This window comes from Entelurus aequoreus, linkage group LG04 (genome assembly GCF_033978785.1).
Source record: "Entelurus aequoreus isolate RoL-2023_Sb linkage group LG04, RoL_Eaeq_v1.1, whole genome shotgun sequence".
Classification (NCBI taxonomy): Eukaryota; Metazoa; Chordata; class Actinopteri; order Syngnathiformes; family Syngnathidae; genus Entelurus; species Entelurus aequoreus.
The window spans coordinates 48,440,397-48,467,515 of NC_084734.1; the positions used below are offsets into that span (position 1 = coordinate 48,440,397).

Genomic DNA, 27,119 nt, shown 5'->3' on the forward strand with positions numbered 1-27,119 from the left:
ACAAATCCATCCATCCATTTCCTACCACAATTGTCCTTCCAAGGATCGCGGGGATAGTAGGGTGGGCAGTAGGTGGATTTGGGGTAACCATTAGCCCATCCATAAAACATCATTTTCTCACGAAACTCTAATCTGGCTCATGTGAGTAGCCTACTGTAAAAAAAATACATTGTTATAAATTACAATAACTAATTTACATTTGGGGTAATCAGAGTCACCAGTCTCTTCTAAAGTTGTACATAACATGGTAGTGACTATCTTTTCAAACACCTTGCAGCACTAATCTCCCCGAGTCAGTTTTCGGCCACGCACATCTATCTTTTTCTTCACTTCCTTCCTGACATGACCATTTCTTTTTTTTAATTTCAGCTTGTGTTCACTTCTCAGAGACAAGGCAACGGCAGGCTGACAATCGCTCTGCCGTTCACTGGGGTCAAAACACAAGAAAGAAGCACCTCCTACTGACTTCTGATTGGTCAGAACATGCCGAGCTCAAGCACATGGCTAATTTCAATATGATTTGCCTATTTCGTGGCCTGGGATTGCCAAGCCAGGCCAACATCCATCCCCTCTATCCATTTTCTACCACTCGTCCCTTTTGGGGTCGTGGGGGGTGCTGAAGCCTATCTCAGCTGCATTCGGGCGGTAGGCGGGGTACACCCTGGACAAGTCACCACCTCATCGCAGGCCAGGCCAACATATGGTACCAATTTCAAGTTGATTGCGATGTAATAAAAGAAGTGTGCTTGGCTTTGTGCGTGCACACGTTTAATACATCTGAATTTTTACTTGTGTACATAGTTTTCTGAATTTGAACATGCATCTATTTTTAATAGGAAAGCCACAGAACTCTTATTTCACGAGGCCCTTGGATGATGACAATGGATCAATGTTTTTGTAAGGGCTGTCATACATTTCGAACGTTTCATTCTGAATAATCACAACTTGTCCATTGTTAACTTCTAATTAATCACTATTAATCGGAAATGGAAGTTTTTTATCTTTATTAAAATGTATACACAATGGGACTGGGCATTTTGTTTGATTCATGCAAATGTTTGTTTGTGAAACATTCTGTTTTAACAATCAATGCAAAAAAAACCCAGACAGACACACACATAAGACACACAAGACTTTCCAACTGGGTTCTAATCCAGTACTTTAGTGTTTTCTCTTTCTCCCATTTATATATTCATAATTATATTTTGACATACTCGGGATTCCCGGAGCCCCACAGTTTTACATTGTTGCCATCCGAAGGTGTCGTTGTGGTTTGTGCACACCAGCTGCACTCGGGCGGAGGGCGGGGTACATCCTGGACAAATCGCCACCTCATCGCATGGCCAACATTGAACATTCACATTCACACACTAGGGCCAATTTAGTGTTGCCAATCAACCTATCCCCAGGTGCATGTCTTTGGCCGCACAATATCGTGTTGACAAATGTTATAGTTTTCTGTTAAAAACATTTTTGTTTTGAGAAAGGTTTAACTTTGTGTTGAAAAATGTACCGCGCAGAATATAAAATGAGCTGCGTGCCCCAAATATGTGGTTTAGCAGTATATAAAGTAATATTCATGTCAAATAAAGCTTTACTGAGCGATGAAGAGGTTATTGTTTACCGTGCTTTCAAATCACCTACTAAGAAAGAGACTAAGCTCAACTTTGGCGGTTGCAATCCACTGTGGCGTTAATGTGAAATTAATTATTCTGATGTTCAAGTTCCAAATTTTAGACATATGGAATATGTCAAACATTTTTAGAATCAAAAGTTTTTCCCTCAATTGGGAATTAAAGTCCTAAATAGAAGGGAAAAAAACAGATTTTTTAGTAACTACGGTAATCCTTTATTTTCACAATTTACTTTTAAAATACTTTCTCAATGTTTTAAAGGACTGTTGACGTTCACTGTTGTCCTGAGGATCTGTCAAGAACATGATGAAATAATGTACACAACCAACAGCACTGGAAGGTTCTCTACTACGTAAAATGAATGGATGGCTGTATTCCATCTTCTTGATGGTCTAAGAGAGTGTCTCTGTAATTTCAATAGACAAAAACATTTTTTTTTACCGTAAGCATGTTAAAGGAACACCCCAACGATTGGTCAGAGTCGAGCAAGGTCTTTATCTTTGATGCATGTTTGCTTATTGTCTTGATTAAAAGTGCTTTAAACGTTTCAAAAACCCTCACATCTTCTTCTGAGGAGCTTCATCACCTCAGAGGTTGTATGGGACCAGCTAGCAGCCTTTAGTTAGTCCACAAGCTGTGTGCTCCTGCACCACCACGCCTCAGCGAGAGAGCTTTCCTTTGGTCACAGTCAGAGGATTTGGCTTCCACCATTGTGGGAAAAATCTCAGTAACAAAACTAGAATCTCTCAAATAGGAATACACAAATATATTATGTACATTTCATGGTAGAAATAGTGCATCGATGCCAGGCTGCCAGTGCAAAAGTGCATCACTGAGACATGTTAAGACTATTTCCTGCGGGTTCAAACATAGGGTGCAGGTACAAGACCATCATGTGACCAAGTGTGCACACGCACAGTGTCCAGAAGGAAACTAAACAGTCCGCAGAAAAGGTCCCACGAGCAGTCACACTTGATCTCGAACCTTCAGCAGCGATTTTAAGTGGACCGTCATCAGTTCTCGGCTTTGGTTCCTCCGCTGCGGCCCGTCCTCTCTGACCCAGTGACTGGGCGGTCTGGGTAAGACGCTAGGCGAGGGCGGCTCGCTAAACTTGGCCCCGGCATAGACCTTCTCACCGTCTTTGAGGTGTTCGGCCACGCCGTCGACAAGCGGCACCTTCTTCACATTTTTCTGCTGTGGATGAGACTGAGTTTTGTTTGAGGGGCTTCTCCCATTCCTCTTTGGCGGGGGTTGGCCCAGGTTGTGTCTGCAGACGTTACCGTGGTAACCGACATTGATCTGTTCGTGTTTCAGCAGGACGCGGACTGCTGGACCCACTGGCTGCACGGGCCCTCTCTCCAGTCGGCCACATTTGGATTTCGGCAGCTACAACGCCCAAAAATAGAAAAAAAGATCCTGAAGTGTTTATGTTGTGTTTAGGGCTGCATAGATTACGCTTTAATTCATATTCTGCTGCTTCAATTAATTGTTAAATGGGTGTAACTATTACAAATTGGTCTAAATCAGAACCACATTGAGTGCTGAAACTTGAATTATGCGGACATAGTTTACGCTGACATTGTTTACGCAAAAAGTAGGTTATAAATGTGACCATGGAGCAAAATTTACACCAAAGCATATCCAATACATTATCTAGACTTGTGCTGTGTGATATTAAATGTCTGTTGTACAATATAAATATTGTTCATATCAAAGTTTTACAGCAGCTGTAGGTTCACTTGAAAGAACTTTACAGCAAGAGCAGGAGGGAGCATGGACACCAACAACATTGCAAATATGGAAACCACAATGGAAGTTAAAACAACTAAACCTGAAGAGGAATTGGTGCTAAAAAGGGGAAAGAGAAACTCTTTTGTTTGGATTAAAAAAGTCAGACAGCGACCAAACAACAGTAAGATAGATAGATAGTACTTTATTGATTCCTTCAGGAGAGTTCCCTCAGGTTTAAAGCTGGACCTGGGTCAATATTTGATTAGTTAATTAATCATAAGGGTAACTTTTATCTTTAATAATTCATAAACTATGGCAGCACAGTCGATCATTTCAACTGCACAAACCCGCACAATCAAATGAGACTATTTTGTTTTATTATTTATTATTTTGAACTAGTTTGAGGAACCCCGGTGGGCCAAGTTCATGATGACGTCCCTTCCGGAAATTTGAAACGTTAATATCTCGAAAACGAAAACACATCTCAATTAATATTTTTTGCTGCACAAACATAGCACAAACGAATGAGACTATTTTGGATTAATTTGGAGAAGGTGGGGAAGGGGGCTGCGTGATCTTTGACTGACCTATACAATAATATTTAATAACTCAGAAACAAACGCAGCACAAACAACCATTTCACCTGCACTAACCAGCATTAACGCAGCACGAACAAATGAGTCTATTTTGGTGTAGTTTGGAGAAAGTGGGGTGCTGGGTGACCTTTGATTGACCTATAAAATAATCTTTATTAACTTAGAAAGAAAAGCAGCACAAACAAACATTTCAATTGCACAAACCAGTACAAATGATTGGGACTGATTTGGGGAGATTTTGACATAGTTAAGGACTGTTTATATGTAATAACTTAATTACACGTTAATAACATAAAACGTTAATAACTTATTAACTATAATAGTTAGACCACAAATGTTTGCAGCACAAACGAATGAGACTATTTTGGCTTTGGAATTAATTTGGAGAACGGAGGGTGACCTTTGATTGAACTATAAAATAATATTTAGTAACTCAGAAACGAAAACAGCACAAACAACCATTTCAACTGCACAAACCAGCACTAACGAATTAGACTATTTCAACAGAGTTTTGCGATGGGCCAACTTCACCCAGGTGCCTAATGGGACATTGGACCATCACCTATTAACACTGTCATTGATGCTCCTAAATCTGTTGGTTTTGATGCTTCTTTTGAATTCTGTGAAAATTGTCTCCATTTTTTCACTGACAAAATTGTGTCAACTAGAGCCAGTTTATCTCAGCCTTCATATGACCCTTTGGTTCCACTGAATTTCTCTTCTGTTTTCCATCAGTTTGAGCCGGTGTCCTTTTCTTTTTTAAATGACACAGTTAGTCATATGAAGCCCTCTGGTTCTCCTGCAGACTCCCTCCCACCTCGCCTGTTTAAGGAGGTACTTGCTACTATTGGATCAAGTGTCCTTAACATGATCAATAGTAGCCTCTCTTCTGGAATAGTTCCAGTAGAGTTTAAACATGCAGTGGTACTAGGGATGATGTTTGATAAGAAATTATCGAGTTCGAGTCTATTATCGAATCCTCTTATCGAATCCTCTTATCGAACCGATTCCTTATCGATTCTCTTATCGAGTCCAGATAGGTTGTTGTACCGGTATATGGAAAAAAATACACAATATTTGGTTTAACAAAAGCTCACTTTTATTATATAAGAAAACAATTTAATCTAAAAAATAAATAAATATTGACTGTTGTTACCCAAAGTATATTAAGTGGGATTTTTCAGAAAAACAAATATATAAGGTAACACAAAAACAACCTGTCTCTGTGATCACTATAGGTGTATAAATACTAGTGTTAAATAAAATCAGTCCCTTGGGCACAAAACTGGAAATAATACAGCTCTCCAAAAAGTGCAATTCTGCTGCTATTTGACATAACTGTTTGTTATGATGCTTTGACATTTTTGCACTTTATTTCTTTATTGAAAGAAAATTCTATGAATAGAAAAGTTGTTTGAAAATGTGGTTACAATGCTAAAAAATGAAAAGTTAAAGCTAAAAAAAGAAATACACTTTATTGAGTTAACATTATTTCTTTGTAGGGGGAAAGATGTTATGAGCTAGGGAATATAACGACTACACCACCCATCATGCAACGGGAGTGACGAGCATGCGCTGTAGCCCCGAAAAGTGTTGTTGCATGTCGTCACCCGTGAAAGTAAACGTCAAGAACTCAGCCAACACGCCTCGTCTGCATTATTTATAATTAGACAGACAACACATATACAGTGTGATTTTGTTATGTTTACAAGGAAAGAAAAACAAAAGTTGAAAAAGGGAGCTCATGTCATATATGTATGTGCTGCGGTTGCTATAAGAACGTTGCGACAGCTGCCGTAAAGGAGGTGCGTTGCTATGTTTCCGGTTGGTCGTAAAAGTGTTCGTCATGTGTTTGTAGTCTGCTCAAATCTCCCAGTAAAGTTATTCATTGGATTATACCTTTTGTTTTGAACTTCATTACACATTGGAGCGCTTTTTCCTGTCCATTTTTTTCCTGCTTTCGCTATCTGCGCTTAATGACCGAGCTACGTGACTGATTTCTTGTGATGTCACACGGAGCATTTCTGGTCGGGACGGGATTCGTTCCGAGGGGTTCGAATATAGAACCAACTCTTTTTCTTTACTATAGTGGTCTCGATAACGGGCACCGTTTTTTAAAAAGGGATTCGAGTCCGAGGACTCGGTTCTTTTCTTATCGAACAACCGGGAAAACCGGTTTCGAGTATCATCCCTAAGTGGTACGACCTCTACTTAAAAAACCAAGCCTCGACCCCTCTCTAACCTTAGACCAGGGGTCGGCAACCTTTACCACTCAAAGAGCCATTTTGGCAAGTTTGACAAATTAAAGAAAATAATGGGAGCCACAAAAAAATTTTTTTAATTTAAAATGAAAAACACGGCATACAAAGCTTAAAGCTTAAATGCTTTGTGCTATGTTAACCAGGGGTCTCAGACACACGCACCGGCACACACTTTAATGTGGAAATTTGATGTTAGTGCGGCCCGCGGATTTTGAATGAATGCCGCTTGATCGCGTCATACTTGCCAACCCTCTCATTTTTTCCGGGAGACTCCCGAATATCAGGGCGTGATGGCACTGCTTTTGGCGCCCTCTACAGCCTGCCCAAACAGTGTACCTGCTCGACCACATGTAGAATGCAGTTTCAGCTTGCTCACGTAAGTGACAGCAAGGCGTACTAGGTCAGCAGCCACACAGCTTACACTGACGGTATAGCCGTATAAAACAACTTTAACACTGTTATGTTACAAATATGCGCCACACTTTGAAACCACACCAAAAAAGAATGACAAACACATTTCTGGAGAACATCTGCACTGTAACACAACATAAACACAACACAACCAATACCCAGAATCCCATGCAGCCCTAACTCTTCCGCTCAACCAATGCACGGAGGGGGGGGAGGTTGATGTGTGGGGGGATTTGGTGGTAGCGGGGGTGTATAATCTAGACCGGAAGAGTTAGGGCTGCATGGGATTCTGGGTATTGGTTGTGTTGTGTTTATGTTGTGTTACGGTGGGATGTTCTCCAGAAATGTGTTTTTCATTCTTTTTTGGTGTGGGTTCACAGTGTGGCGCATATTTGTAACATAACAGTGTTAAAGTTGTTTGATACGGCTACCGTCAGTGTAAGCTGTGTGGCTGATGACTAAGTATGCTTTGCTGTCTCCTATGTGTGCAAGTAAAAGCTACATTCAACATGTGGCCGGGCTGGCACGCTGTTTCTAAATGCTATAGAGAACAATTACTACAGTGCAATCAGGGCACTCCCTTAATTTAGTAATTAGAGTGAAAATAGGATTATATTTTCCCTGGGAGTTATCTAGGAGAGGCACTGAGATCCATAAGTCTCCTGGGAAAATCGGGGGGGTCGGTAAGTATGCAGCTGAGCCGCATCAGAGTGGTCAAAGAGCCACATGCGGCTCCGGAGCCGCGGGTTGCCGACCCCTGCCTTAGACCTATCTCTAATCTTCCATACATTTCTAAAATATTAGAGAAGGTTGTCTACAGTCAATTGTTGCCCTTCTTAGAGGATAATGGTATCACTGAGTTGTTCCAGTCCGGTTTTAAAGCCCTCCACAGCACAGAGTCAACGCTTCTAAAAGTTTTTAACGATATCCTCCTGTCAACTGATTCTGGTAAATATGTTGTCCTGGTGCTTTTAGATCTGTCTGCTGCTTTCGACACCGTCGACCACGCCACCTTAATCACTCGTCTTGAGAACTGTGTGGGCATTAAGGGCGCCGCCCTCAACTGGTTCCGGTCGTACTTAACCGACAGGAGTTTTTGTGTAAAAATAGACAGTTTTATGTCTTCCACAGCTCCTTTACCACATAGGGTTCCCCAGGGCTCAATCCTTGCCCCAATCTTATTTGCGCTTTACCTTCTCCCCCTTGGTTCTATTTTTAGGAAGTACGATATTGCATTTCATTTTTATGCCGATGATTGCCAGATTTATTTTCCCATGGCACAAAATAACACGGTTCAACGTCTTATTGACTGCCTGCACGATATCAAAGCCTGGCTTTCAGCTAACTTCCTGAGCCTAAATGAAGACAAAACAGAAGTTATGTTGTTCGGTCCAAGTCGCTCCCCCTCCCCCAACATTGACCTCGGCACTCTGACCCCATATCTCAGCGACTGTGTCACAAACCTGGGGGTAAAGTTCGACTCAGACTTTAAATTCGAAAAACAAATCAGCAGTGTCGTACAAAAAAGCTTTTATCAATTACGCCAAATAGCGAAAGTGAAACCGCTTCTATCAGGACATGATCTCGAGAAATTAATCCACGCCTTTATCTCGACTCGTTTAGACTACTGCAATGCCCTGTATATAGGCATTAGCCAGGCCTCCCTCGCCCGCCTGCAGCTCGTGCAGAACTCTGCTGCTCGTCTGCTAACACAGACCCGCAGACGTGAGCACATCACCCCTATATTAGCGTCCCTTCACTGGCTCCCTGTGCGTTACAGAATCAATTTTAAACTCCTTTTATTTGTTTTTAAATGTCTAAACAACCTCGCGCCAACATATCTCTCCGACCTCCTTCAGCCTTACTGCCCCACCCGATCCCTAAGATCAGCCGATCAGCTGCTACTGACGGTCCCGGACACAAGGCTGAAGCTTAGAGGTGACAGAGCTTTCGCTGCTGCTGCTCCCAAGCTCTGGAACGACCTACCTCTGAGTGTTAGACAAGCCTCCTCTCTTCCTGTTTTTAAATCTCTCTTAAAAACATACTTTTATTCCATGGCTTTTAACACTGAGTGATATCCATCCTGCAATGGCGCCCCATAATACACCTGCTGTGAACCTGTTTTTATGTTTTTATTTATTTATTTATTTATTTTTTATCGTGTTCTGTTTGTGTTGTGTTGTGTTTGCTCGGTTCTCGTATTATTTTTAACCTGCCCATTGTACAGCACTTTGGCTACCCCTGTGGTAAATTTTAAATGTGCTTTATAAATAAAGTTGATTTGATTTGATTTGATTTGATTTGATTTGACCTAAACCCGGAAGTGCCACGCAGCAATACTGCATTACTTTTCTGTGATTATGGCACTGCAAAAAAGTAGTTCCTTGGCATTAGCTCTTATAATAACAATGTCGCTAATACTTGGTCAATATGCAAGCCATGGCATGTAAATGGGGTATTGTTGGCGGTCATTTTATATTTTTGGAGGGCTTTATGGGCAGATTCGATGACTCCAATTAGCTTTATTGTTAGCTGCCTAGTATGAATTGTACATCACAAATTAGAATGCATTAAAAAGAGAAAAACATATGTGTTCTTGTCTCACATAGTCATTGTGAATCATAGACTAAATTCCAAAAAAGTGCAGTTCCCCTTTAAACGAATGTTAGCTAATGGTTCTCCCGTGGTTTGTTAGAGCCAAACCTAAAACAAACGTTTAGGGAACATTATGTACTTTAACATATTTGGAAATTTGTCCATCGATTCAGAATCATGCACATTTTAATCGTGATACATCGGACAATCGATAATTTTTCCCACCTCTAGTTACGGCGCGCTCCCAAAAATTAACATTGTATAAAAAAAGAAAAATCGACTTCCATGCGTCTAGCGAACTAGACAGCCAGTTAACATTTAAATGTCATCCTCCAATAAACACACAAGGTTGGTCATTTCTTGTATTTTAGTCAAGTAATTTACAAAACGTCAACAATTAATGCTAACATTCTACTACTGAATAGACACACTAAGGTTCTGAGAGCGATGTACAGAGCGAACCCTCTTGTATTCTGTTTGAAATCGAGAGACAAATACAAAAAATACGCGGACATGACAATTTATTGATGCTGGGAAAGTTATTGGGTTCATTTTCATTTATTGTTCAATTAATTAATTTATTCAGCCCAGGACTAGTCATAAGGTTAGTGGTTTTCATACCTACAATTGTTGCAACATTCCACACAACCAAATAATACAAGTATGCACTTTTAGGCCTGAGCCAAAAACAAATTTTGCTAGCCAATATATTGTCTCGCAAATTATTGCAGATAAACAAGATTATTTTTGAGACAAACTTAAGCACTAATGTAACCATAACATATAACGTTTTTTTCGGAGTATAAGTCGCTCCGGAGTATAAATCGCACCGGCCGAAAATGCATAATAAAAAAGGAAAAAAACATATATAAGTCACACTGGAGTATAAGTCGCATTTTTTGGGGAAATGTATTTGATAAAACCCAACACCAAGAATAGACATTTGAAAGGCAATTTAAAATAAATAAAGAATAGTGAACAACAGGCTGAATAAGTGTACGTTATTTGACGCATAAATAACCAACTGAGAACGTGCCTGGTATGTTAACGTAATATATTATGGTAAGAATCATTCAAATAACTATAACATATAGAACATGCTATACGTTTACCAAAAAATCTGTCACTCCTAATCGCTAAATCCGATGAGATCTTATACGTCTAGTCTCTTACGTGAATGAGCTAAATAATATTATTTTATATTTTACGGTAATGTGTTAATAATTTCACACATAAGTCGCTCCTGAGTATAAGTCGCACCCACGGCCAAACTATGAAAAAACTGCGACTTATAGTCCGAAAAATACGGTAATAATAACGCAAGTAACCGTTTCAAACGCAATAAAAAAATTATTCAAATTTTTTTACTATTGTAATTGTAAGGTGAATAACTTTTTACTATCCTAGGGCTACATTTACAATGCAGATTTTTTTGTCAATTGATAATTTTAGTGGCCCTTCATATTTCTAATGTAAATGCAATATGACCTGCTTGCAGACATAACGTCATGACGTCACATACATTGCAATGTTTACAAAAATGTCTTCCACTGGGCCATTTGTGGCAATTTCAAGGAAGGGGGGGGAACAAGCATTTTTGGCTCTCACAGTCTTACGGGATATTTTGCTTTGGTATCTGCTTGATTATATTGCTGTGGGCGAGCAATGGGAAACAAGGGTGGTAAAACTTTCACATGAGTTCCTAAAATATATTGTTTTCACCTGTTGTCTGCTCCGTAGTCAACTACTTATTTTGTAACTGTCTATTTTGGCAAATGATTACAATGCTTATCGCTTTTTGATGACGTTCTGGTTGGATGAATGCGACCTGAGCGCGGAAGCGTTCACATTGAGGACGCACCGCATATATATCAGACTTATTATCAGACTTAACCTTCTCAGTGGCCTTGTGGTTAGAGCAGGGGTCACCAACGCGGTGCCCGCGGGCACCAGGTAGCCCGTAAGGACCAGATGAGTCGCCCGCGGGCCTGTTCTAAAAAAAAAAAGAAAATAAAAAAAAAAAAAAAAAAAAAAAAAAAAAAAATTTAATTTTTTTTTTTTTTAAATTAAATCTACATAAAAAACACAAGATACACTTTCAATCAGTGCATCAACCCAACACAAAAGGGGTTATTTCTTTCTGCTACCAATATTCTGGTTCCCACAACATAGACAACACATCTGCAAGGGACACAGTCCCTGAAGCACACATGATTGTATAGGCTGCTGGTCCACTAAAATTTTCATTAATTACAATTTTTTTATGTAATTATTTTTATATTGTTTTACTTTCTTTTTTATCCAAGAAAATGTTTTTTATTTATTTATCTTATTTTATTTTTTATTTTTTTAAAAGGGCCTTATCTTCAACAGACCAGGTTGTCAATGAAATTGGATTTTTTTAGAGGGTTTTTTAAACCAGGCCCAGTCCAGATAATGTCCAAGTCGGACTCAGCAACACACACCTTCATTCATGTACATACATGTGAATTAGTATATACAACAGTTGTGTAATATGTAATTAATTAATTCAGTCATTATTAATATACTGAGATGAAGAATATCTTATTTTCAATAAGGTCGAAAGTATTTCTCATAATTCTTCTTTGTACTTTGTAAGCACTATTAATTTGAACAACCTCTTAAAGTGGATCATATCAGTACAATGTTTAACTTCATTACTTAATCCGTTCCATCATTTAATTCCACATACTAATGCTAAAGACTTACTAACAGACACCCTAATTATATGCTGTGTCTGTCCCTCATTTTTCCTCCACGACAAGGACGTGCAGTCATTCCTGGAAGAGGCCACACTGATGGACCCCAGAAGGATGTTCTGATAGCAGCAGAAGTGCACTTTTTGGAGAGCTGTATTATTTTCAGTTTTGTTTTTTCAAGGGACTGATTTTATTTACCACTATATTATTATTTATACACCTATAGTGATCACAGAGACAGGTTGTTTTTATGTTACTGTATATATTTGTTTTTCTGAAAAATCCCACTTAATATACTTTGGGTAACAACAGTCAATATTTATTTTAATTTTTTTAGGGGGGTAACAACAGTCAATATTTATGTATTTATTTGATTTGATTTGTTTATTATAAAATAAAAGTGAGCTTTTGTTAAACCAAATATTGTATGTTTTTTTCCTTACACAACAACCTATCTGGATTCGATAAGGAATCGGTTCGATAAGAGGATTCGATAATGGACTCGAACTCGATAATTTCTTATCAAACATCATCCCTACTTACAACACAAGCAATGGCAAACTATTAATCGATTTAAACTACTATACAAACATGGGGTCTGGTTAGGGATGATACTCGAAACCGGTTTTCCCGGTTGTTTGATAAGAAAAGAACCGAGTCCTCGGACTCGAATCCCTTTTTGAGAACCGGTACCAGTTATCGAGACCACTATAGTAAAGGAAAAGAGTTGATTCTTTATTCGAATCCCTGGGAACGAATCCCGTCCCGACCAGAAATGCTCCGTGGGACATCACAAGAATTGACGTCACGTAGCTCAGTCATTAGGCGCAGATAGCGAAAGCAGGAAAACAATGGACGGGAAAAAGCACTCCAAGGTGTAATAAAGTTCAAAACAAAAGCTATCGTCCATCGAATAAATTTACTGAGAGATTTTAGCAGGGTAAAACACATGACGAACACTTTTACAACCAACCGGAAACATAGCAACCAGGCTAGCAACGCACCTCCTTTACGGCAGCTGTCGCAACGTTCTTAAAACAACCGCAGCACATACATATATACAACATATCTCCCTTTTTTAACTTTTGTTTTTCTTTCCTTGTAAACAAAACAAAATCACACTGTAGATGTGTTGTCTGTCTAATTATAAATAATGCAGACGAGGCGTGTTGGCTGAGTTCTTGAAGTTTACTTTCACAGCGTGGCAACATGCAACACTTTTCGGGGCTACCGCGCATGCTCGTAACTCCCGTTGCATGCTGGGTAGTGTAGTTGTTATATTCTCTCGCTCATAACATTTTTCCTCCTATAAAGAAATAATGTTAACTCAATAAAGTGTATTTATTTTTTTAGCTTTAACTTTTCATTTTTTTAGCATTGTAACCACATTTGCAAAGAACTTTTCTCTTCATAGAATTTTCTTTCAACAAAGAAATAAAGTGCAAAAAGGTCAAAGCATCATAACAAACAGTTATGTCAAATAGCAGCAGAAGTGCACTTTTTGGAGAGCTGTATTATTTTCAGTTTTCTGCCCAAGGGACTGATTTTATTTAACACTATATTATTATTTATACACCTGTAGTGATCACAGAGACAGCTTGTTTTTGTGTTATTGTATATATTTGTTTCTCTGAAAAATCCCACTTAATATACTTTGTGTAACAACAGTCAATATTTATTTATTTTATTTTATTTTTTTAGGTGGGTAACAGTCAATATTTATTAATTTATTAGATTTTATTTTTTTATTATATAATAAAAGTGAGCTTTTGTTAAACCAAATATTGTGTGTTTTTTTCCATATACAACAACCTATCTGGACTCGATAAGAGAATCGATAAGGAATCGGTTCGATAAGAGGATTCGATAATAGGCTCGAACTCGATAATTCCTTATCAAACATCATCCCTAGGTCTGGTTCAAATATAGAGATGAGGGTCTTTAATTTGACCTGCTATTGTACTCTGTCTCAAAGTGTTAACATGTGCTCAATGTTTCATTACCATTATTGCTATGTTGTCTATTACCATTATTACTATGTTGTCTATTATCATTTTTGGTATTTTGTCTATTACCATTGTTGGTATATTCATTATTCCTACATTGTTGATACAAATTATTGTTACAGTGTAATAATTATTGTTACCTGTGGTAATGCCACTATGATACAACATCTGTATTATAATCCTTGAACAAAGTAACAGTGAAACTCATGTGAATAATCACTGAATGGAGAACTGGGGGTGTGATTAAATAAATTATCTTCTTCCCACTCCCTTTCAGGCAAAATTGGACAATCATGCATTACATACTATACATTACCTTTTGCACAATATTAATTTATATTATTATGTGTTGTGGACTTTGTACTTTTTAATGTCATTGCCTGAAATAAATAAATAAATGAAAAAAATGAAAAAATGAATGAAGCCGTAGAAAATGGACGGATGGATGGATTCCCGAGCGCTCCCAGGGGGTGGAACAAGGGAATGGGTCAAATGCAGAGGGTTTTTTCACCACACGTAGTGTGTGTGTGACTACAGTGGTACTTTAACTTTATATCAAACGAAAAAGGCCATTGTCGGGTATGAAAAATTTGGAATTGCACTGTGCATACGAACATGAAAAAATCCGATACAGGTTGCATTTGGGCAAAAATAATTGAAATTGACCTGCACGGAAGGCAGCCAGCCCAGACAACATCCCTGGCCGGGCCCTCAGGGTCTGTTCATCAGAGCTGGCTGACGTACTTGCTGACATATACAACTTGTCACTAGCACAAGCTGTTGTGCCCACCTGCTTCAATACCACCACCATCTTGCCTATGCCAAAGAAAAACACTGTGACCTGTGTGAATGACTATCGTCCCGTTGCACTCACCCCAATAGTGATGAAGTGCTTCGAGAGGATAGTCATGTCACACATCAAGAAGATCATCCCAGACACACTGGACCCTCTACAGATTGCCTACCGGCAGAACCGGTCCACTGAGGATGCAGTCAACACCGTCATCCACACCACCCTCACCCACTTGGAGGGCAAAGACACCTATGCCAGGCTATTATTCATCGACTACAGCTCTGCTTTTAACACGGTCATCCCACAAAAACTCACTGCTAATCTCCTCACTGTTGGTGTGACACCGGCTCTCTGTGACTGGGTGCTGAACTTTCTCACAAACCGGCCCCAGTCAGTCAGAGTCGGCAACTAGACATCAGGCACAAAGGTTGTAAGCACACAGACCCCCCAAGGCTGCGTGCTGAGCCCCCTGTTGTACACCCTCTTCACACACGACTGTGTGGCCTCCCAGAACAACACCAGTATCATCAAGTTCGCAGATAATACTACGGTAGTCGGTAGGGCTGTGAATCTTTGGGTGTCCCACGATTCGATTCAAAATCGATTCTTGGGGGTCACGATTCGATTCAAAATCGATTTTTTTTTTCAATTCAACACGATTCTCGATTCAAAAACTTTTTTTTTTTTTTTTAAATGAAAACAATACACAACAATACCATAATAATGCAATACAATTTCAAAACCAAACCTGACCCAGCAACATTCAGAATAGCAATAAACAGAGCAATTGAGAGCAATTGAGGACACACAAACATGACACAGAACAATCTAAAAGTACGGAGACAAAAATTAATATTATCAACAACAGTATCAATATTAGTAACAATTTCAACATAGCAGTGATTAAAAATCCCTCATTGATACTATCATTACAAACATTAATTTAAAAAAAAAGAAGAAGAAAAAAAAGAAAAATAGTGTCACAGTGGCTTACACTTGCATCGCGTCTCATAAGCTTGACAACACACTGTGTCCAATATTGTCACAAAGATAAAATAAGTCATATTTTTGGTTCATTTAATAGTTAAAACAAATTTACATTATTGCAATCAGTTGATAAAACATTGTCCTTTACAATTATAAAAGCTTTTTACAAAAATCTACTACTCTGCTTGCATGTCAGCTAAATGCAGTTTGTTCTACTGATATCATCTTGTGTGTACCAGTCAGTATGAGTTGGACTATCAACATCTATCCATTTTTTAAATATTACCCTTTTTGTTATTATGCATATTGAAAGAAATGCATTTTTACTCTTTGATGACACGTTACTTAATTGATGGAGATCCTCAAGAATACAAGTTTGCAGTGTCATTGGGATATTTATATTAAGGACTGTGATTGCTTCTTTTATTGTTTTCAACCATAACTCTTTTATTCTCTGACATTCCCACAATAAATGAACAAGAGTTCCCTCAGCTGCCCGACACTTCATACATAACTTGCTATCTACTACACCAATTTTAAACAGCTGAGAAGATGTAAAATACAATCTATTCAAAATCTTAAATTGAGTCAGCTTGTCTTTAATGCTTCTAAAGGGCTTATTGGCATTTTTCCAAATATCATTCCATGATATGTCTCTTTCTTCTAAAATTTTTAAGTCCATCATCCATTTCCCAACACATGCATCATTTGCATTTCTAGTGTGGTGTTCATTTATTATTCCATAAAATAGTTTAATTAATTTCTTAAATGTATCTTGATTAAAAAGTGCATCTTCCAGTTCATGGCTATTTAAAGACATACTTTCAGAGGATATGCATTTATTTACAGCGTGTTTTAAAGAGATAACATTTAAAAAATGATTTCTGGGTACATTATATTGATCAACTAAATCATTGAACGGTTTAAAAGAATTGTTATTAATAATATGATGAGGTTTAGTAATACCTGTCTTTCCATGTTGTCCATTTAACCACATTTTTATTAATTATGATATTAGGGTTGTACCAAAGTGGTTGATTTACAGATGTCATTGACTTGATTCCTAGTATTTTCTGACACAGTTTTAGAATGTTAAAGGTATTTTTTTAATATAATATAAACTCCCCACATCAATGTCCAAATTCATTAACATATTTTGTTGATCCAGTCCTTATCTGCAGAAGAATGAAATAAGTGGCTTGCTTGTTCACAACCGAAGGAGATATAATAATGTAAGAAGTTTGGTAATTGTAGTCCTCCTTTATCTTGTGTACAAGACAACCTTAAGTATGAACAACTGGCCTTCTTTCCACACCATATAAAATGTGATATCATTGTATGTATTTTCTTAAACCAACTTTTATTAATTAGGACAGGCATCATTTTTAGTATATAATTAACTGCTGGCAGTATACTCATTTTTACTATGTTCAGCCGACCCCAAAGTGATATTTGGAGACGTGACCAGCGTTCCATTTTGGATTCTATCTTATTTTTTAAATGTTTAAGATTTAGATCTCTGCTTGTATAAAGGTTGGTGTAAAGCAGGGGTGGGCAATTAATTTTTACCGGGGGCCGCATGAGCAACCCGAGGACCGCTGGAGGGCCACACCGACAATATTTCAATTAAATTTTGCTCAAATTATTTTTGATATACCGTAAGATAAATAATAATAATAATATTTTCATTTAACCTAACTTATCTTTATTCAAAAGCAGATGGCTTTTGATGGTTTTATTTTTAACACTTTCTTACACAACGCTTCCTGATGTGTAATACCATGCAAAAATTTACATTTCTGTCACTTTATCCTGCATCCTCTTTGTTGTGAACGTAGCATGCCTGTAAGGTGATTGGCGAAGAAGGAGGAAGCGTTGCTGTTGCGGAAATGAGGAGTGAGGATAGACGTGCGTGTGGAAAGAACGAGATAAGTTGAGCTGTGTTAGTATAGGTTGCTCAATAAAAGTTTAAAAAGAGCATCAGACTTGGTGTGCACTTCTTCCGGACGCTACAATTGGAGTCAGACGTGGGACGAAATGCCTCCCAGTTCGCCTTGCCATCAAACCTGGGAGTCTTCATTGAGGGAGAAATTCCCCCATGCCAAGCAGCGCAGCACGTCTCTCTCTCTCTCTCTCTCTCTCTCTCTCTCTCTCGCTCTCTCGCTCTCTCGTCCTGGTTTCACACAGACATCTGCAGTGCTGCTGGCACCATTAAGTCCCCACTCAATGTAATTTCCCTCCCGTTCCATCTTGACAAAGTCGCCAGGAAACATGGTGGCACGTACCTCCCAATGACTTAGCAGGCTGAGCACACAATTTAGCAGCGCAGTATGCACAAAGATTTACTTCTGACACCAATTGTAACGGCCAAAAGAAGTGCACACCAAGTCTGACGCTCTTTTGAAACTTTTATTGAGCAACCTATACTAACACAGCTCAACTTATCTCGTTCCTTCCACACGCACGTCTATCCTCACTCCTTCCGCTACTCAAGAACACAACATCAACTTCAGCAGGTCGTTACACTATATTCTTTAAACACAGCAACATGTGTACCACAAATTAAGCACACGACTTTACCTTCACTTGGCAGTCCATGTCTTTTTTAAAACACACCATTCGTCATCAACTTTTCTCTTTTTAGAGTCTCAGGGATAACCGGGCATCACTTGTCGCTGTGCGCCTTCACTCATAGGACATACGCACATAAATAACACTTTTCAAAATAAAAGCAGCACAGTTGTATATGTACGACATAGATGATTTTTTAAATTTATTTTGTAATTTGTGATTGCCGCTGTGCGCACGAGCATACGTCCAAACGGAAGTAATACAAATAACGCTTTTCAAAACAAAAGCAGCACCGTTGTATTGCACACTCGAGATAGATACTTTTTCAAATGTATTTTGTAATTTATGATTAGCCTCACGCGGGCCGGACAGGGACGTACAAAGGGCCGGATGCGGCCCGCGGAATGCCCAGGTCTGGTGTAATGTGTAGTCCTAGATATAGGATTTCTGCCTCTTTCCATTTAATTTTGGAGTTCTGAACTTGTGATTTCTTGCAGTGTTTATTAAGTGGTAATATTTCACATTTGTCCCAATTGACTTTATACCCTGATAAACAGCCATATTCAGTGATGACATTATTGATATAGTGAAGAGAGGAGTTAACATGTGACAGGTAGAGAATTATGTCGTCACAATACATCGATAGCTTATTATACTGAGAGCCAATTTTTATACCATGAATATTATTTTCACTTCTTATTTTTGCAGCTAAGGGTTCAATAACCAAATTAAATAATAATCCAGATGTAGGACATCCCTGTTTTACCCCTCTTTTTAACGAAAAAGGTTCTGAAATATGATTATTGGTTTTGACTGATGCCATGGGCCTTGTATAAAGCATCTTAATCCATTGTATAAAATTATCTCCAAATCCAAATTTACATAATGTGCAAAACATAAATGACCAGTTTATGCGGTCGAATGCCTTCTCCGCATCAACAGTACATACTGCTGTGGGATAAGGGAGACTTCTAGCATAGTAAATAACATTAAACAATTTCCTTGTGTTTTCTGAAGATTGTCAACCTTCCATGAAGCCAGTTTGATCAGTATGAATTAATTTTCCTATTACATTTGATAATCGTGTGGTTAAGATTTTTCCCAAGATTCAAAAGGATTCTCTATTCATTCAGTACATAGAATTTCAGCAGGATGTACCCCAGTCTGCTGACATGCAAGCAGAGTAGTAGATTTTTGTAAAAAGCTTTTATAATTGTAAAGGACAATGTTTTATCAACTGATTGCAATAATGTAGATTTGTTTTAACTATTAAATGAACCAAAAATATGACTTGTTTTATCTTTGTGAAAATATTGGACACAGTGTGTTGTCAAGCTTATAAGATGCGATGCAAGTGTAAGCCACTGTGACACTATTGTTCTTTTTTTTTTTTAAATACATTTTTAATGATGTCTAATAATTTTTTTAATCACTGCTATGTTGAAATTGTAACTAATATTGATACTGTTGTTGATAATATTCATTTTTGTTTCACAACTTTTGGTTTGTTCTGTGTCGTGTTTGTGTCTCCTCTCAATTGCTCTGTTTATTGCAGTTCTGAGTGTTGCTGGGTCGGGTTTGGTTTTGGAATTGGATTGCATTGTTATGGTATTGCTGTGTATTGTTTTGTTGGATTGATTAATAAAAAATAAATAAAAAATAAAAATTTATAAAAAAATTAATACCAAAAAAAAATTGATTTTTTAAAAATGAGAATCTATTCTGAATCGCACAACGTAAGAATCGCAATTCGAATTCGAATAGATTTTTTCCCACACCCCTAGTAGGCGGACTGATCACCGGGGGAGCTGAGGCAGCGTACACAAGGGAGATAGCGGAACTGGTGGCCTGGTTTCAGGATTATAATCTCTCCTTGAACACAAACAAGACCAAGGAGATGATTATTGACCCACGGAGAAGGAGTGCACAGTACACAACTCTGTACACAGGGGAGACAGAGGTGGACAGGGTGAAAACATTTAAATTCCTCGGGACCCACATCAGCGAGGGCCTCACCTGGGCTCACAACACCCAACAAACAATAAAGAAAGCCCAGCAGTGACTGTACTTCCTAAGAAGGCTGAGAAAATTTGGCATGCCACCCAAAATTCTCAGCAACATCTATAGAAGTACGGTTGAGAGCGTCCTTACCAGCTCAATCACGGTCTGGTATGGAAACTGCGCTGTTAAGGACAGGAAGGCACTCCAGCGAGTGATTAAAACTGCTCAGTACATATCAGGAGCAGCCTTCCCCTCACTACAGGACATGTACTCTACCAGGGCCACCAGGAGAGCACACAACATCATAAAGGACAGCACACACTCCCAGCACAGTCTCTTTAGCCTCCTACCATGAGGCAGACGATACAGGAGCCTGAAAGCCAGCACTAAGAGACTGACAAACAGTTTCTACCCACAGGCCATCAGGCTTGTGAATGCTAACTTGTGAATGCTAGCTCCCCCAGCTACCACACCCCTTTTTACTTTAATCTTTTGAACAAAAGACAGCTGCCATAACCACCCCCGAACTGTGAACCATCACTGTAGACACTTTTCACCTTTGATCACTAAAGACACTTTTAACTGCTGCTGTGACCCAATGTCACCTCCATACTTATACTGTTGACTGTGAATCAGAATGTGCAATAATGTTATGTTACTCACTGTGCCTTGTACATAACATTTTTATTTATTTATTTTATTTTAGCTAAGTAACGTGTGACTTGTTGAAGGGTGGACTAGCAAAGTAAGATTTTCATTGTACGGCAAACTGTCTGTTTAACTGTGCATATGACAATAAACAATCTTGAATCTTGAATTGTGAGCAAGGCTGAAATAAATAAAACAAAAATAAAATGGACTCTCAATCATTGTTAGCAAAAATTGTCCTTCAAAAAATATGAACATCTTGAAGTGCAGTTTTTTCCACAGTTGGAAAAACCAGGTCAGCTATTTTGTTGTCACTTTGCAACAAATTCGGCACACTGGCTTGTTCGTCTGTGTTGATAGGCAAATCTCGCTCACTTGGTTTGAAGCTGAAATATTTCCGCATCAGACATTTGGCTTTGAAATCATCTTTTTGCCTCCTAGTTTTTGTTACTTCATGGTGTTTCGCACTAGCGAGGCAGTGTCGGAACCTAGCAGTAACGCCTCCGCATAGACAAATATTGTGGACGATTGACACGAAGGTTCACTCCCTTCAATTAATTCTGCTCCTGAGCGAACACGCTCAGCAGCTGAGAGCCATCCACAGAGTGAACCCTGTAGTGCCCTGTTTGAAAGCAAGAGACAAGTAAAACAAATACACAGACATTGATACAAAGTTATCAAGTTAATTTTCATTAATCGTTCATTTAATTGACTTCTTGATTGTCGACCTCGGCCTATGTATTAGGATATGTGCTGACATTGTATCGGATTAATCTCTGTATCAGCCAAAACTCAACTCTGTAATAACTATCTTGAAGGAGAAAAAGTTGTATTGGGACACCCCAAGTTTATACACCGTGACAATCCTTAAAGGCCTACTGAAATGATTTTTTTTTATTTAAACGGTGATAGCAGATCCATTCTATGTGTCATACTTGATCATTTTGCGATATTGCCATATTTTTGCGGAAAGGATTTAGTAGAGAACATTGACGATAAAGTTGCAACTTTTGGTCGCTGATAAAAAAAGCCTTGCCTATACCGGAAGTAGCGTGACGTCAAAGGTTGAAAGGCTCCTCACATTTCCCCACTGTTTTTAATGCAGCGAGAGCGACTCGGACCGAGAAAGCGATGATTACCCCATTAATTTGAGCGAGGATGAAAGATTCGTGGATGAGGTACGTTAGAGTGAAGGACTAGAGTGCAGTGCAGGACATATCTTTTTTCGCTCTGACCGTAACTTAGGTACAAGCTGGCTCATTGGATTCCACACTTTCTCCTTTTTCTATTGTGGATCACGGATTTGTATTTTAAACCACCTCGGATACTATATCCTCTTGAAAATGAGAGTCGAGAACGCGAAATGGACATTCACAGTGACTTTTTATCTCCACTACAATACATCGACGAAGCACTTTAGCTACGGAGCTAACGTGATAGCATCGTGCTTAATTGCATATAGAAACAAAATAAATAAACCCCGGACTGGAAGGATAGACAGAAAATCAACAATACTATTAAACCATGGACCTGTAAATACACGGTTAATGCTTTCCAGCTTGGCGAAGCTTAACAATGCTGTTGCTGACGACGCCATTGAAGCTGACTTAGCAACCGGACCTCACAGAGCTATGCTAAAAACATTAGCTATCCACCTACGCCAGCCAGCCCTCCTCTGCTCAACACCCGTGCTCACCTGCGTTCCAGCGATCGACGGCGCGACGAAGGACTTCACCCGATCACAGATGCGGTCGGCGGCCCGGAGACGGAGGAAGTCAAGGTGAGGTCGGTGAGCACAGCTGTTGATGGGAAGATGAGGGCTGGCTGGCGTAGGTGGAGCGCTAATGTTTTATCATAGTTCTGTGAGTTCCGGTTGCTAAGTTGCTAAATTAGCCTTAGCGTCGTTAGCAACAGCATTGTTGAGCCTTACTAGGCTGAGAATTTTTAACCGTGTAGTTACATGTACATGGTTTAATAGTAAGTTTGCTCTTCTGTCTATCCTTCCAGTCAGGGGTTTATTTATTTTGTTTCTATCTTCATTTGAGAACGATGCTAGCACGTTAGCTCAGTAGCTAAGTGTGTCACCGATGTATTGTCTTGGAGATAAAAGTCACTTTAAATGTCCATTTCGCGTGCTCGACTTTCATTTTCAAGAGGATATAGTATCCGAGGTGGTTTAAAATACAAATCCGTGATACACAATAGAAAAAGGAGAGAGTACATAGTTCTGTGAGTTCCGGTTGCTAAATTAGCCTTAGCGTCGTTAGCAACAGCATTGTTAAGCCTTACCAGGCTGAGAATTTTTAACCGTGTAGTTACATGTACATGGTTTAATAGTATTTTTGCTCTTCTGTCTATCCTTCCAGTCAGGGGTTTATTTATTTTGTTTCTATCTTCATTTGAGAACGATGCTAGCACGTTAGCTCAGTAGCTAAGTGTGTCACCGATGTATTGTCTTGGAGATAAAAGTCACTTTAAATGTCGATTTCGCGTGCTCGACTCTCATTTTCAAGAGGATATAGTATCCGAGGTGGTTTAAAATACAAATCCGTGATTCACAATAGAAAAAGGAGAGAATGTGGAATCCAATGAGCCAGCTTGTACCTAAGTTATAGTCAGAGCGAAAAAAGATACGTCCATCACTGCCTCTCAAGTCCTTCACTGTAACGTTCCTCATCTACGAATCTTTCATCCTCGCTCAAATTAATGGGGTAATCGTCACTTTCTCTGTCCGAATCTCTCTCGCTCCATTGTAAACAAAGGAAAATTGTGAGGAATACTAGCTCCTGTGACGTCACGCTACTTCCGGTACAGGCAAGGCTTTTTTTATCAGCGAGCAAAAGTTGCGAACTTTATCGTCGATTCTCTCTACTAAATCCTTTCAGCAAAAATATGGCAATATCGCGAAATGATCAAGTATGACACATAGAATGGATCTGCTATTCCCGTTTAAATAAAAAAAAATCATTTCAGTAGGCCTTTAAGCAGCCTAGTGGTCTCATTATTGACACTTCATGCTCCCAATAAGCTTCTCTCTCCCTCTCTTTTTGCATAACTATTACTGTATTTAATGTCTTTGATGACTAGCTATACATTTGGACTGACACTACAACGCGTACTGTAGAGGTTACTCTCCTGTCTTGTTTCATACCATACGATTCACTGCCGTTGTGTCCTTATAGCATGCTTGCCAACCCTCCCGTTTTTAGCGGGAGAATCAGCGCCTCTCCCGACAACCTTCCGGCAGAGATTTTCTCCCGACAAACTCCCGGTATTCAGCCGGAGCTGGAGGCCACGCCCCCTCCAGCTCAATGCGGACCTGAGACTGAGTGGGGACAGCCTGTTCTCACGTCCGCTTTCCCACAATATAATGACGTCATAACATCTAGGGCTTTTAGAGAGTAGAGTGGACAACTGCGCACACAACAAGGAGACGAAGCAGAAGAACGAGGAAATTACAGACATGGCGACGCAGTCGACGAGCAAGATGAAGAAATACGCTTGCAAGTTCCAAAACGAATGGAAACAAGAATTTCAGTTCATTCAGGACAGTTCGAAGGGGAAGGTGTATGTTGCCTGTAAATATGTAGAACAGACTTCTCCATTGAATATGGTGGCCGAAATGATATACTCATCATGAACGGAGAAGTTAAACAGGACAATACTGCCATCTAATGGATAGCCACCGGAACACTGAAATTCAAGTATTTATTTTATGGAAATAAAATAAATAAATAAATAAATAAATATATATATATATATATATATGAAATACTTGAGTTGGTGAATTCTAGCTGTAAATAACCACGCCCCTCGCCCCCGACCAAGCCCCCCCCCCCCACCCACCCCTTACCCCCCACCTCCCGATATTGGAGGTCTCAAGGTTGGCAAGTATGCCTTATAGGCACACTGGTTTAAATGTAACTTAGATAATGGGTTTCACTATGTAAAGCCCTCTGAGTCACTAGAGAAAAGCGCTATATAAATATAATTCACTTCAATTCACATTTGAAGAATCAACCCTGAAAGTAATACCTATCAGACAGAGGGATGTAAGTATTTACCTCTTTCCTGGTTTCCTGTTTCAAAAGATGGCGGGTCATGATGACGGCTTGTGTTCGGGCAGGCAGGTCGGAACCAGGCTGGGCTGCGGGTTTAAGAGCAGACGAGGCGGGCAGGGCGTTGTTGTTGTTGTCTGACAAGCGGAAGCTTCTGATGGGGTTCTGCTGATGCCGCAGATCCGTCGACCGAAGCCTTTTTTTCTTGCCTCTTTTCTTCTGGTCCGCCTGCCTAGTCGCTCTAGCGTTGCTCAGCCCATCTTCTCCCCGAATCAGCGCTAATTGGTTGCTGTTATCACAGTTTCCGACGAGTGTTTCATCCTGGCCGTCCAACATGTAAAACATGTCAAATCGAAAACAACAACACGCTGCTCGGCGCCTTCTTGCTAACGACGTCACAAGCTAACTGTTGTGATGCTAGCGCGGGAAGCATAGCGACAACAATAAAATGTAACTAAATTCTCCCAGTACTTGAAACGTGCCTATTGTATTAGGCGTTCTTCATTTCAAAAAACATTAAAATATCTCTCCCGTGAAAAGGTTTTAACAACGACATGGCGCGTCAATTAATCGGCCGCGCTAGAAAACGCACATTTTCACGTCCGGTGCTGTATTTGAGAACTGCTGGGTTTCATATGACGTCACGTCCGCTTAGCCTTGTGGCATAATGCTCATAAGTGCGCTGTTCAAAGGTTCGAATCCAGAGATAGTAAAAATGGCTTTTATAGCAAGTGGTTCATAAAAGGACTAAATTATCTGCAGCGATCACTTCGTAAAAGGTTAACATTTGATTTGAGAAACTTTCTGTGATGCAATTGATTGATTGAAACTTTTATTAGTAGATTGCACAGTGAAGTACATATTCCGTACAATTGACCACTAAATGGTAACACCCGAATAAGTTTTTCAACTTGTTTAGGTCGGGGTCCACTTAAATTGATTCATGATACAGATATATACTATCAAATATATAATTGGGTTTATGGGAGAGCAGAACTAATCGTAAACTAAGGACAAGTTTAGTTAATTTCAGTTTATTTCGAACATGCATACGATACAATGTGCATATTTCCAGTTGTTTCATTACTGCACGTCTGAAAAAGGAGTAGGAAGAAGCAGAGCTCATTTCCCTTTTCATACCATAGCAATTTTATCCAATTTCCTTGTTCTCTGTAACAGAACAGTGAACAAATATACCATAGTAAGAAAACAATTATTACATAATCATTGTCTCAATAAAAAAGGGTTCAAGATGTTCCATCATTATTCTTGTTCTGTGTAGTTTGTGAAACTATGTTTGCCATGCCTAAATAACTACGAAGACCTCTGGTTGTGGAAACGTAGATACAGATATTGTGATTGTTGATCCAATCCAATCTCAAAGCAGAAACTGCAGGGCTGATTGTTTTGCAGTAAAACTTGCGTCGTTAGGGCTATTCGTTATTACCACATAACTTTTCTCCAGAAGGTCTTCTTTGTCCATGTGATGTCAGATGAAACATAAGTTTAGCTGTTTGGCCACAATACCCAGCAATATATTTGGAGGAGAAAAGGTGAGGCCTGTAATCCCAGGAACACCAAACCTACCGTCAAGCATGGTGGTGGTAGTATTATGCTCTGGGCCTGTTTTGCTGCCAATGTAACTGGTGCTTTACATAAGAGTAAACGGGACAATGATAAAGGAGGATTACCTCCAAGTTCTTCAGGACAACCTAAAATAATCAGCCTGGAGGTTGGGTCTTGGGCGCAGTTGGGTGTTCCAACAGGACAATGACCCAAAACACACATTAAAAGTAGTAAAGGAATAGCCAAATCAGGCTAGAATTAAGGTTTTAGAATGGCCTTCCCAAAGTCCTGACTTAAACATGTGGACAGCGCTGAAGAAACAAGTCCATGTCAGAAAACCAACACATTTAGCTAAACTGCATAGCTAAACTGCACGTCAAAAGGAGTGGTCAAAAATTCAACCAGAAGCTTCCCAGAAGCTTGTGGATGGCTACCAAAAGCGCCTTGTTGCAGTGAGGGACATGTAACCAAATATTAACATTGCTGTATGTATACTGTCGGGATAGTGGGGCACATCTGCAGCAGATTTGGTCACATTTTC

The 27,119-nt window shown here is 39.3% G+C and overlaps 1 protein-coding gene across 2 annotated transcripts; it reads right to left on the bottom strand.

The window, feature by feature from the left end:
* Nucleotides 1-523: 523 nt before the first annotated feature.
* Nucleotides 524-25,676, bottom strand: LOC133648714 (proline-rich nuclear receptor coactivator 1-like). Of its 2 annotated transcripts, XM_062045058.1 has the most exons (3): nt 25,018-25,676; nt 22,651-22,712; nt 524-3,020 (listed from the first exon to the last, which is right to left on the bottom strand). In XM_062045058.1, exons 1-3 carry the CDS (start codon nt 25,355-25,357, stop codon nt 2,601-2,603), a joined length of 822 nt encoding a protein of 273 aa, XP_061901042.1. In that variant the 5' UTR covers nt 25,358-25,676; the 3' UTR covers nt 524-2,600. The 2 variants fall into 2 exon arrangements, with proteins under 2 accessions (XP_061901042.1, XP_061901043.1); XM_062045059.1 differs by lacking the exon at nt 22,651-22,712 and having other exon boundaries at nt 527-3,020; nt 25,019-25,673.
* Nucleotides 25,677-27,119: the final 1,443 nt, after the last annotated feature.

What these genes read in the sequence shown, in the direction of transcription:
- LOC133648714 (XM_062045058.1), bottom strand. Translation starts at nt 25,357, where the DNA reads ATGTTTTACATGTTGGACGGCCAGGATGAAACACTCGTCGGAAACTGT. An exon ending in ACAGGAAACCAGGAAAGAGG is followed by an intron (nt 22,713 to 25,017) that starts TAAATACTTACA and finishes TCCGTCTCCGGG; the next exon opens with CCGCCGACCGCATCTGTGAT. An exon ending in CGTCGATCGCTGGAACGCAG is followed by an intron (nt 3,021 to 22,650) that starts GTGAGCACGGGT and finishes TGGGCGTTGTAG; the next exon opens with CTGCCGAAATCCAAATGTGG.